At 31.7% G+C, this 13,298-nt stretch overlaps 2 protein-coding genes across 2 annotated transcripts in view; one reads left to right on the plus strand and one right to left on the minus strand.

Moving 5' to 3' along the window:
• Positions 1–234: 234 nt before the first annotated feature.
• The window catches only part of LOC144843019 (dynactin subunit 6-like), a 30,249-nt gene continuing 17,185 nt past the window's right edge, over positions 235–13,298 (minus strand). Inside the window, exons 2-9 of the mRNA XM_078699661.1 lie at positions 10,087–10,168; positions 9,042–9,106; positions 8,626–8,731; positions 7,992–8,080; positions 7,476–7,523; positions 6,883–7,025; positions 1,584–1,737; positions 235–732 (exon numbers count right to left, since the gene is read on the minus strand). Of these exons, the coding sequence (XP_078555787.1) occupies positions 1,624–1,737; positions 6,883–7,025; positions 7,476–7,523; positions 7,992–8,080; positions 8,626–8,731; positions 9,042–9,106; positions 10,087–10,106 (585 nt within the window). The 5' untranslated portion in view covers positions 10,107–10,168 and the 3' untranslated portion in view covers positions 235–732; positions 1,584–1,623. The remainder of the gene's footprint in view (positions 733–1,583; positions 1,738–6,882; positions 7,026–7,475; positions 7,524–7,991; positions 8,081–8,625; positions 8,732–9,041; positions 9,107–10,086; positions 10,169–13,298) is intronic.
• Positions 11,223–13,166, plus strand: LOC144843026 (ornithine decarboxylase antizyme 1-like). The gene is made up of 5 exons (XM_078699675.1): positions 11,223–11,507; positions 11,695–11,840; positions 11,929–12,080; positions 12,292–12,377; positions 12,470–13,166. Exons 1-5 carry the CDS (start codon positions 11,423–11,425, stop codon positions 12,580–12,582), a joined length of 582 nt encoding a protein of 193 aa, XP_078555801.1. The 5' UTR covers positions 11,223–11,422; the 3' UTR covers positions 12,583–13,166.

A 13,298-nucleotide genomic window follows, 5' to 3' on the forward strand; every position in this document is an offset into this window, starting at 1 on the left:
ACAAATCTTTGTAGAACTAGAAAATCCCTCGTTGTAAATAGCATTCATATTTTTAATTCTAATGTAAGACGATAATGCAATTTTTAAATAGTTTTACATTTTTAACTTTTTATCTTGTATTTTATCTGCTATAGTTCTGCACGTTTTAAATTGTTGCAATATTGTTGTTTTAATCTACCAAGCAAAGTGAATTTCCATTTTTATGGACAAATAAAATTTCTTGAAACTTGAATCTTGAGTTCACATTTATTTATTTCATAGAATAACACTGACATGTTCATTGTATTTATAGTATATATATAGTGCTAGTGGTAAACTGTATTTTGTCTCATCTAAGTATGGCAAGACAACATGCAATTGATACAATATCGAAGGTACTACTTGTGGTACTCCAATTGGTCCAATTTGAACCGAGATGAAGCTGGTTTCTTGACAAACAAATTAGAACCCTTGGATTTCAACAAAATGACTGGCCTCTTCTCAATCTATATCTCTCTCACTTTGCTCCATCCAGTCTTGCTGCATCCAGTATTGCTCCAACCCATCTTACTCCAACCCGTCTTGCTCCAACCAGTCTTGCTCCAACTAGTCTTGCTCCATCCAGTCTTGCTCCAATCAGTCTTGCTCCAATCAGTCTTGCTCCAATCAGTCTTGCTCCAATCAGTATTTCTTGAGATTCATGTACAGTACAACAGCATATTGTTACAAGAAGGTGCCTGTATCCCCAATTTTCTGTAATGTAAAAGGCAGTATCATAGGTAAATTCTGTAATACAGTGTAACATATGTATCACATGTGATGCCTATGTTTAGGTTAGGGTTAGGTTATGCTTATTTGATACATATATGATCATATGTATCATATAATTTGCCTTTGCCAAATTACAGATACATTCCTGAGAATTGACTAGCTTTATCCCAATAGCTGGAAATAAATCTATTACCAGTGCTTATTTGTTAGTAAAACTTTAATTCAGAGATTAAATAGTCCCAATTTGGCTACAAACAATATTTGACCAATAAACTCAGTAGGTGCCTTCTAGATAAAATAGGTTAAATCTACTTTTACTAAAACTTGAATGAATCAACTATGTACTATTGTTCCATCTGTTGATATAAATAAAATACATAAATAAATTATGCTCTATACTGGAATTGATCATACAGGTGTAGAACTAACAATACTGGAAAATTAATTTGCATGAATTTTTAAAAATAATTCAAAATGTTTGTTTGGTTAAAACACCCATATGACGATGTTAGAAACGTTTGAACTTAGTATTCAATAAATTTAATCTATATGCTATTCTCATAAAGAACTGATTAAAGTTTTTGAAAAGATTTTGAGGTTTGTCGGCCTGAGCACCTCAGCTGCGGACGACTTAAATTTAAGCATCTTAAAACCATCGCAGGAAATAAGTGAATGGTTTATTGACAGTTTCTAGGGTAACAGTATAATCATGAACATTACTGGCACCATCATCATTAAATTGCATGTGTAACCAAGACAACGGGTAAACATTGGTTTTATAATTTCTGCGGCTGAATCTAAAACTTGAAAAGATAATCTATATTTAATGTTACCTTGAATGGACTAACACAGGCTTGAAATAGCTGTTGCAACTCATTTATCAGAAGTAGAAGACGATGTTGAAGATGCTCTTATTTTTGTTGACTTCTTTAGATGATGGTAATTTGGGAGAATTTTCATTAAAAAATCCAGCTGCAATGTTTGTAGCTAAAAATAAGATAAAAGAAAAATCAATTAATATTTTTTTGCTGTAAAGTAATCAAGAAAAAAACTTCATAAAAGCTAAATATACACACTATAATTGAACGTGATAAAAAGATGTAGATTATCAGTGGATAATAATACAGGAGGAGCACTATCTAATCTTTTTTTTTAGAAGAATCAATGAGAGGTGAAGGTTGCTTAAAAGTGTCTGATAATTAGAAGGCATGACATAAACAAGGTCTCTGATTAGAGGTTACTCAGACATTTTGATGATGGAAATCAACAAATACATGTCTTTGGCCTTGTAGATTCCCTGGATATTAATCTGTATAAAAAAAACATTTTAGCAAAATTTTACTAAAGTAACATACACTACCCTCAATTTTACACGATCCTCTTTAGCGGCATGCATATTTCATGTGAAAACTATGGTTTTGTAATTTAAATTACATATATGTTAAAATTTCAGGAAACAAAATATGTTTATGGCCATTTTAGATTAATAGAGAATTAAGAACTCGTGACTGGAATAAAATATAGATACGATGTAGCTAATTTGCATAACACTTAATTTGCATAACAGAAGGTAAGGCGGATGGTAGATAATACTTATGATCACAATGGTACTTAACTTGAGTATGCAAAGAAAAACAACAAACGCGAGAGAAGGAATTGACAGTATAATATTATTCTTAAAATTGGAGACAAATTATTTGCATTCGCTATAAACCTAATATTGAACTTTAATTTCCTAAATAGTAGTATGCTAATAGTATGTGTAAAGTAGGTATAAGATCACAATTTAATTTGCAACAATTCAGAAAAAAATACTTTTAAACCAGCAAATACAGAGCGAGAACTAGCCTACCTTACACTTTTTCTGTTTGGGAAGGGAATATATGTTTTAAAGAAACATTTCATATTATCCGGTTGATTGTAATACAGTAGAACTACAAGTCTCCCATCACCCCCTCCTTTTTTTAACAATTTTTTTAAAATTCAGAGGACACCGCTATTAAGGGGATACTTTATTGTGAACAAATGAGGAAATATATGTTTTAACACTGTGGACAACCTCTATTCAGGGGACACAACTTTGTTTCGTCCTGAATGTGTCCCCTTAATAGAGGTTGTAATGTAAAAACAATCTGAACCCTCAAAATGCATGCTTGCATCATTTGTCTAATTTTTGTATAATTAAAGACAATAAATAATTGATATTATATCCCCACGCCATGATCAGGGTCCTATCTCAAGTGCATCTACAAATTAATAATTTTAAAAGAATTAATTTTTCAAGGGAATAAATCAATTTTCTGAAAGGTAATAAAAATTGAATAATGATTATGAAAAAACATATGGTTTTTTAATCAACAGCTGCTTAGCATATTGTCGTACGTATTATGCTAAACAAACCAGAATGGAATCTATTTATTGAATATATTATGCATTTAATTATGAAAAATTCAGGTGTTGTGGTGAATTAAATGAGAAAACACATTTTTTATTACACTATGCAACGCCATAATGTCCCATCTGAAAGATGAGACAATGAGGAAAAAGTATCTTGCCTCAGATACGTCAACATTTATAGGGATAAATAAACTATTTTTATATCGCTCCAAGCTAAACAGAAATCAAAAACATTTGAAGAGCAAATGGAAGTGCTTTTTTGTGGTTATAATTAATGTGGTAAATAAACATTGTTAATAAAATTATTTAATCACAAGTCATTTTTCCTTCTTCAATTCACAAATGTAAGACAATGTTCAATAAAATATGAAATAGTTATTAAAATAGGAATTTTTAAAAAAAATTGTTTTATTGCACCATAAAATACACATGTTGCAGCATCGCAATATTTGATGATAGATAGTGGAATATAAATGAGAACAATAATTGTCAAATGACAATATCTTGTCAACGTGGCATTTATGATATAAATATAAAACATGTATTCAGCAGTCGATATAAATCAGTCATTTTAGGATGAGCCTGTGTGGCACAGGAGCCCTAAACATTCAGTTATAAGAAGATCTTTATTGAAGTTATACTGGAGTTATCAATAGATAAATTAAAACATTGGTTTCAGAGGTTTCCATTTTTATAGTATCAAGAAAACATAGGTGATTCCAAGCCGAAGTAAATTCTAAAAATTACAATACAAAATATATGACAGAGCACTTCATTATGGGAGTGTGTTCCCAGATGTGTTTGCTCCTAAACATGACCTGGGTAATAATGTGAAGTGCTTACAGGCCTTGTGCATTAAGCGCTATATAAGATCAAAGTATTATTATATTTTTAGGGCCTGTGCTCCTATGCTAAAATACTTCGCAACAGCCAAAGAACTTTAGATGAAAAGCATATTAACCACCAAGCTACAAGTCTTGTTTTTTTGTTATATATATGCTTAGGAAATGGATTAGAAAGCTACATATGTTTTCAAATTATAAATGTGTATTAAATCACCATTTACACTTATGAAGTGAGTTGTTTTTCAGAAGAAAACATTGTAGCAGGATTTGAAACAAAGATCTTAAAGATCAAGAGCTGAATTTTCCTTTTCTTAACTAAGTCTCCCCGATACCATCTATTCAGTATACACAGGGCCGGCAAAGCAAGTAAGCATATTAACCACAAAGCTCTGCACCACCATATTGACTAAGTAATAATGTACAGAGGTCATGTTTAGCAATCTTACATATATTATAGTAATATGCCTGAAACAACATCATCTTAATAATCCAATATATAAAACAACAGAGTGTGTAAATGAGTTTGTTCTTTATGATATAAACGCTCATAATTCATACAATTTCATATATTATTATAGATTGCATTCATCAATCTTGCTCATGTTACATTTATGATGAGCATGAAGATATCACAAATAATAACTATAGTGGTATTTGCTGGCATATTTGCAGTTTAATTATTTCTTGACTAGAATAGGTGCCGCCAGAGATCTGAGAGTGCAACCGACCTATTTTTGTTCGAAATTACAAATGCATATTTATAATATGTTACAGCAGACTCTCTGATATTTTGAGGCACCATCGTGCCTCTTGGTATGGTGCACTTTTTCACGACTGTTTGTATTAAAAAATACCCTGATACACATTTATTATCTACACTTCTTAACATGGACCACCTACAATGTGTTTCCATCCATTTTCCGCTTTTGAAATATACAAAATGTTGCTGTGTGGCCATTGTTTGCTATAATAGATGTCCGCTTTTGAAATATACAAAATGTTTCTGTGTGGCCATTGTTTGCTATAATAGATGTCCGCTTTTGAAATATACAAAATGTTGCTGTGTGGCCATTGTTTGCTATATAATAGATGTCTACTTTTGAAATATACAAAATGTTGCTGTGTGGCCATTGTTTGCTATAATAGATGTCCACTTTTGAAATATACAAAATGTTGCTGTGTGGCCATTGTTTGCTATATAATAGATGTCTACTTTTGAAATATACAAAATGTTGCTGTGTGGCCATTGTTTGCTATAATAGATGTCCGCTTTTGAAATATACAAAATGTTGCTGTGTGGCCATTGTTTGCTATAATAGATGTCCACTTTTGAAATATACAAAATGTTGCTGTGTGGCCATTGTTTGCTATAATAGATGTCCGCTTTTGAAATATACAAAATGTTGCTGTGTGGCCATTGTTTGCTATAATAGATGTCCGCTTTTGAAATATACAAAATGTTGCTGTGTGGCCATTGTTTGCTATAATAGATGTCAATACCTAAGATTTTTTCTAATACTAATAGCACCCTCTATAGTTTGATGTATTTTTTAACATTTCTATAGCGGCTCTATTTGTTTGGCAATGGTTTCATAAATTTCCTTGATATTTAATTTTCCAAGTCAGAACCACTGTTACATTAAGATATTCAGTTTCCGAAAAAATATGGACAAATATATAATGAACAGTAAACATTCAAATATAAGTCACATTTTAAAGCCAGAAAATCTAAACCATAAAAATATTATATTTTGCAATAAAAAATACAAAATTAAACAGCTTTAATCTAAGACAGGAAATGAAATCATTTACTTTTACATTAGTGTTCTCTGCTGAATAAGAAATGATGATAAAGTAAAATCTATTGAATGTAGATAAGCAAAGTGCAAATTAGGAAAGAGATAAATTAAGTACAGATAATATTCCTAATACCATAGCAACGTACTAATTATCATGAGATATAGCGAAGGCCATGATGAAAGGCCAAGAGATGGATGCATTATTGTTTTCCTGTCTATTGTTTAGAACATATTTATATTTTTCTAATAATATTTTGTTTGGCAAAACAAACAGAGTAAGCAATCATCATCAGTGGCAAGTTAATATACTGACGTTAAATATAATCTATTTTTACAGTCATTTATATAATTTAGCGTCTTCAATTTCAGTAATCATTTACATTTTGCTATTCTCATAACTATGTATTATTTTTGTTATTAGTATCTGAAAATTGCTTCAAGAAGTTTTCTGCTTATAATGAAATTTGTAAAAATGACAGGCTTTCCATTCTAATGTGCGCCTGATGAATGCTAGTGCTATAGTTGAGAATCAAACTTTATATTTTTACCAAAAACATTTTAAAAGGTTATACTAAAAATGCAAAAGTTTAAAAAATTGCTTTGGATATAATATGAGCTATGTTGATATAAAGTTTGGTGTACCGCAAACTTTATATCAACATTTGATTTCGCCACCTTCAAACAATATAATATAAGCTATCTTCTTCAAAATGAAGTAAGCTGATGGAATATTAACAACTTATAAATTTAACCCTTACATTAACTGAACACATTACAAAATAAATGATTGATGTTGTTGTTAATATCCCATAAGCATGCTCTGGACTTCATTTTAATAATACGAACATATCTGTATAATCATGAGGGCAGCAAATATAATTGTATTTCCTCTAGGCCATAGGTTCTCAATTCTCAAAATTGTCTCATGTATACTGCATGTATACCTCATAGACAATACTTAGCTTTACAGATCTATAAAGATGCAGCCAATAAGATATATTCGAGCTTTTCTTTCGCAAAGCAAGTTGATAATGCTGATACTAAATCATGACTAATTATATGTTATTTGACCTTGCTGTAAAAAAACTTACTTGAGGCTTTTCTGCTTGCACCCTTCGACTGCAGTTCTCACCGAATACAACAGTGTTCTCGGCAAGAACTTCACTACTGGTAAGCTGGCAAAATGCTCCTACTATACAACCATTAGATAATTCTGATTTATGTCCTACAACAGCTACAAAAAAGACATAATTAAAATAAATAAAGCAGTCTAGAACAGCGTTCCGCAACCTTTTTTGACCGCGACCCTGTGATCCTATTTTGGGAATTTTCTCACACACCCCATGGCGGGGCCTTCGGCAAAGCCAATTTTGTTAAATGACACCCCTATATGGCTGGAAATGGTACTCTCGCACCTAAAAATCTTGATAAATGGCACCTCTAGTTGGCCGGAAATGACACTCTAATAATAATAGCGCGCTCGCAATTGGAAAAATGATTGTAGCCTACTTTTCCGCCGGTAAACACATTTTCTCATATAAACTGGTACTATAATAGTATAGCAAACTATGTTAATCTTATTATTAATCAAATACTACAAACAAAAAATGAAATGAATTAATTTCCTTGTGACAAAGCAAATATTTTGTTGTCAAATGCAAGAATTAATGTTCATATTACCCACCTTTTGATTCTATAATATTATTATTACCAACCCTTAGAGCTTCACAGCCTGTGTAAAGGATGGTTAAGTGGAAAATACTAGCCAATTGAGTGCTATTGAATTATGTACACATGTTTTACTAGACTTAGTGTCTGAGATATGATAATTTATCTTCTTACAGTAAGACTTTGCAATTCAATTGAGTATTATGTTTAAAACTAATGCTTTTTATTTAAAGTCTGACAGTTCTATTATTAGAGCTTGAAGGATTTGATTCTTGAAAAATTCCGCAAGTAGAAACAACCTTAAAAGACAACCATCTTTGCCGAGTCTATAGTTTTCGTCTTTGGAAAACTCCAGTAGGCCGAAAGCTCTGTCTACATTATCAAACTTTATGTGACAAAAAAATGTGATGTGCCCATATATGGACATGAATGATGTCATATTACTACCATATATATTGGTATATCACTACTATATTTGGACAGAGCTTAAAACAACCACACTCAATTTTATAATAATTCATTAGAAGGATACGACAGCCAACTTCCATAACATTGTTTGCACCTATGATCATTGTCTGTTTAGTTGGCTGTTGAGATGATTCTTCATTTGTCATTAATTTTCTAAAAGAGAAAAAATATTCAGTAATACATGCAGTGTGGTAAAAGTAAGAAAGAGTCAGGAATGAATCTATATGTTATATTAGTTGCCATAAAATTATTAAATAACTTGCAAGGTAGAATTAGAGACGCTTTTCTTTGACAAAGCTTTTAGTTAATTAAGAAAAGGATGACAGACATAATATAAATCTGCGGACATTTTGATAATTAAGACAGAAATGTTCCCTATTTGCATATACAGTAGATGCTCACACTCAAAATCAATAAAAGAATTCTTAGTGTCACCTGCACGGAAGACCCTTATATAAAGCCAATTTCTATGGATTTTATTTACAGTACCTGATCATATATTTGGGCATACCCTGCCATGTTAAATGAGGACTCATCTTACACACACACTTAACCCTAAGTTATTGTATTCCAGCTTAAGTATTGTATGTATGAAACAACATGTGTGCAATAAATAATCTTTTAATTAACAAAGTCAAAATGTTTTACATAAACAAATTTTACTCTATTTATATGCATAAAAAAAAATATTGACATACTTATTAACGATAACAACTTGTTCTTCTATCAGATTACTTTCGCCAATGATGATTGGTCCACCTTCTGCTATGATCCTGGCTTTGGGATGGATCACAGTACGAGCACCTACAAAAAAGGAATGTCTTTTACATCTAATTTACATAAAGGTTATTGTTTGATCAATCATTTCTTCATTTAAAATAAATATTTACAAAGTTATGTTTACTTTCTGCAATATTGGCTGATTGTTGAAGTGTTAAATTACATAATTTTGCATAAAAATTAATAACGAATTAAAAGAAACCAGAGATTATTTGGTTAAGGCTGAGAATTTCACATGGGATTGGTTGTTCTGGCATTTTTTTTTCTGAGTCTGTGAGGTCTAGATTTAGAGATTTCATTAAATCTAATTATTTATTATAAAGAAGAACCTTACCAATTGTAATGTCTCCTTTCAGTTCTGCTTCTACACATACAACAGCACCTGGTGCAATTTTAACACTAAACAAAAACATACATTTTATTGTATGCACCTGTATCATACCAGTGGTACAGGTAGTAGCAAAGAACTTATAACACAAGAATCTCCTGTTCGTCCGAAGCGCGTAACAATTTCGAAAGGCATTGTGGGATAGAATAGAGCTAATGGGTGGCGCCATTGTGAGCCATGGAATAGCGCGCCCGCATCAAATTAGAAAGTCAAAATCATAGAGGGGATCTGCTAATACTATAGAGGGGGGATAGAGTAATTGACTGAGCCCTCTATAGGAATTAATAGTTTTGACTTCCTAGTTTGGAGGGGGCGCTGCTCCATGCTGTGAAATGGTGTCGCCCAGTTTGACCTTTTAACCCTGTACTTCCGATACTGTGTTTTGAATGCAAATTGAAGAACAGGAGATTCTTGTGTTATAAGTTCTTTGGTAGTAGTGACAAACTCGGTCTCCATACACAAGTTGTACTGTTTCTTCTATTCTACAGTGGATTGAGCAGTATATATGACATCCATAAGTATTAGTCTGTAGTAGGACTCCCAAGATTTGGAGAGCATGGGCATATAATACTTTAGGTCTTCTTCAATTCAATGCAGAATATGAAGTTAGAGATAGTCCTCAGTACATATGATGAAAAATTCTTTATTTTTATTTAATTATTCAATTTCAATCATAATATTCATAGATTTAGAATTGATAAGTAAATATGCATTGTAATAATAGACAGTACACTATTGTTTCAACCCTCTTTAATACTAACAGCTATTTTATTATTTGTTATTTACACTAAAATCAGGCGTAGGCCTTGGTGATCACTTCCTTTCAAAGACTGTAAACAAGTTCACACTTGCTTTGGTTGGGTTAGGATTAATAAGAAGTGGGTGTGTCTGTCAAAGCATATGGGGCCTAGGCCTGCTATAATATGACTTAGAAGATGGTTATTGATAATAAATTCAAAGTTAAGTTAATAAATGTACTTTAAAATATTACCTTGGTCTATGAGAGGTCATATTCTAACCTATTTGTCGTGAAATATCCAAAAAATAAAAGATTTAAATAAGCTGCAGAGCACTCACGACGTATTTTTTTCTTTATTTTGGTATAGCGCCCCCATTCTATGAAGGGCATACGCTGCCAAAATTGCCTTCAATATAAATTACACCTTCCCACCCGGCCCACCACCACACACGCCCCCGTCGTTGTCGTACCAGGAGGCATTACTGGACCACTTTAATTAAATTAATATTTCTGTTAAAAATGTGTTGAAAAAAAATATATACATAATTTTACTCAGCAAAGTATAGCAAATCACCATCTAGACGAATAAGTCGCATTTTGGATCCCATAAATTGAACATAAAACAATCTTCAAAGAGAAAAAAATTGGCCCACCACATTTCATACAAACGAACGTCTTATATTATATGCATTAAAGATAATTGTACCGCTGAAAAATAATTGTTAAACATTTGTTTATTGAATTTAATATCACAAAATAGTTTTCACTTTGACCAAAAATCGGATAGACAAAAAAAGATTTACCTGAAAAAACTGCAATTTAAAGCATGATAATAATAACATGATTAGATAATGGTTTTCTGATAAATTTAGTTTATTTGGTCTTTTAAAAAGTGAAATCATTATTTATGTTGGAAGTTTATTTTACGACGGAAGAGAATAACTTCATTAGGAGGAGGGGGGGGGGGGTGGAATCTTTGAAGATGGATGTCCCAAAAGTTCATTCAATAAGGAAATATTTCAATAATTATAATAACAGTACATGTACAAAGATGGTAGCTTTACATTTTAGACGAAACAGTTGTATTTTTGGGTATTTTATTCAGTGTGTGTTTATTGCATAAATTCAAATATGTTAAAATCAAATGTGAAAAAAGGGTTTTAACAACTGGATAGTAAGATTGTGTCATTGAGGCATTGAAAACATTTTCCAAAAAAAAATGTATTCAGGGAGGCCAATTGTTACAAACAATGAGCTATTTAGAAAAAAAATAATAATTTGAACTTTGCATGCAACAGGGAATTATGAAAAAATGTAGTTTGCGCCACCATACCAAAAATAGAAAGGCTGCCCTCTTGATCTTGCTGCTGGATGATCGACTGGAAAATTAAATTGCGTCATTTGAGAAATATAATTCGCTGCCTTGGTTTGTTTTGTGACACGTACCGTAAATCCCAACGAAAAACCTTCAACCAAAGTTACTTTTATACTTAGTAATACGTTTTACAATTTTAGGTTGTTCTAAATAATATCTAGATGGTTATATCAACTAATAAAACCACGTCCTTTGACCAGAATTTTATACACAATGAAGAAGAAACGTCGCAAGGTAGCAGATCTTTGTTTGGCAGCAGCGGTGGAACGATCTCGAATATTAAAATGGAAGCCAATCTGTAAGTATCTTAGGCCTAGGCCTCATTAGTTACAGTAGGGTAGGCCTGGATGTATCGGAGGAAAGATTAACTAGCCTAGGCCTAGAGTAGATAACTTATTTGTTTGTTTTTTGTGGGCATGATGATTGATGTCATTGTCAACCGTAATTTTTTAAAGAAATATAATCTATCATCAACCTTATTACAGGGAGCGTGGAAAACTGCATTGCTTCAAACTTGGCCGCCGCCCAGGGTGGTGTTCCTGATGATTCTTCGGGTTTTGAATCCTTCATACTCGAAGGGTCAGAAGATGAATCTGACTTTGATGACTTCTTCGTCAGTCGCCTTTTCTCAGTAAGTCACAAGCTTCATTGACAATATAATGTGAATATAATATCAATATTAAATACATATTTTTAAAATGTTTTATTGTATTTTGCAGAAGGGCGATCCATCGAGCACCTCGGAGAATCGCATCTCTTTGAGGTTTTTGCACAAGCTGACGGACAATTTAATCGTTAAATGGGATGCTGTGATGTACAAGAGCTGCCTCTATGTAGAGATTACTGATCTGCCAGACGGAAGTAGAGACAGGTTTGTGAAATAATTTCCCCTCTTTCAAAATAATAATAAACAAGGTAATATAATAATGTATTGTAAGTAAATTAGGCTGATCATATTACTTTACCAGTCTCTTCCGGATGTCTGATCTTCACTTCCTTTCAGTGGTAATACATATAATATATCATTGATTGTAATTGAAAACAACTAGAGAGATACTAATTTTTTTTCCTTTTTTTTATAGTTTTGTTTCTCTGCTTGACTTTGCTGAAGAAAGTCTGAAGTGCAGTCACGTGGTGGTTTGCTTCCTAAAAGATAATAACATGAGAAGTAAGTTTTGTAAATACTGTATACATTTAAATAAATAATGATTAAAATATTTTAAAGTAAAATTCTCATTCTCAATATTTTTTTTCCCTTAGGTATGTTTATAAAGACTTTCATGTATCAAGGATTTAGTGCATTGGCGCCACAGAGTCCACTGGTTTTGAACAAAAACACTGACTATTTCTTCATGGTGTATGAAATTGACTAGTCCTAGCCCTAACTGACATGGATTGAAGTGTTTTTAAATACTATAATGCTTTTTGTTATTACTACATGTTATGTACTTTGCTTTAAGCTTTAAATTCTGAAAGCGGTTATTATTGTATTTTGTATAAATTTATGCATTTATGAATTAAAGTTGAGCAAATAAATAAAACTTTACTGTATGGTAAAATTAATCAAATAAAGCATAATGTTGCAGTATACAAGTTTGACAAATAAAGATAAAATAAATTTATCGCTGATCCTATTCATAAAATGTGATTAGTTTGCATTTCCCTTTTTCGTTATCTTATAATAAAAGTGTTGTTTATGTATGCTTGTTATATTTAAGTTTTTGTGTATTAAAGCTTTATGTATTGTAGTACTGTATATTTTAGTGTTCTAAAAAAAAGGTATTTAACGGTGATAAGAAATTAATAAATTGGCTATATTTATAGGTAAAAAGCCATTTTTTTTTTATTGGGAAGAAAATATAAACGTATATGGTTGGTGCTTTATATTAAATATTTGTACCGAATTTACACTTCAGGTTTGCACATTAGTACCAAATAAATTTGACTGATTGCTAGATTACTGTGTCAAGTGTTTTATATATGATTGTGTGCAATTTTGGAGTGACACTGTGGGTTACCACTGAATGAGTTGCCATTTTGTGTTAAATACTTGCAATGAATATTTTAAACACATGGTAAAAAACACCAT

This window comes from Antedon bifida, chromosome 1 (assembly GCF_963402885.1).
Source record: "Antedon bifida chromosome 1, ecAntBifi1.1, whole genome shotgun sequence".
In the NCBI taxonomy this organism is placed as follows: domain Eukaryota; kingdom Metazoa; phylum Echinodermata; class Crinoidea; order Comatulida; family Antedonidae; genus Antedon; species Antedon bifida.

Excerpts from the sequence above, each read along its gene's own strand:
- LOC144843026 (XM_078699675.1), top strand. The coding sequence starts at position 11,423 with ATGAAGAAGAAACGTCGCAAGGTAGCAGATCTTTGTTTGGCAGCAGCG. Across the intron at positions 11,508-11,694 it reads ATTAAAATGGAAGCCAATCT|GGAGCGTGGAAAACTGCATT; the intron begins GTAAGTATCTTA and ends ACCTTATTACAG. Across the intron at positions 11,841-11,928 it reads TCGTCAGTCGCCTTTTCTCA|AAGGGCGATCCATCGAGCAC; the intron begins GTAAGTCACAAG and ends TGTATTTTGCAG.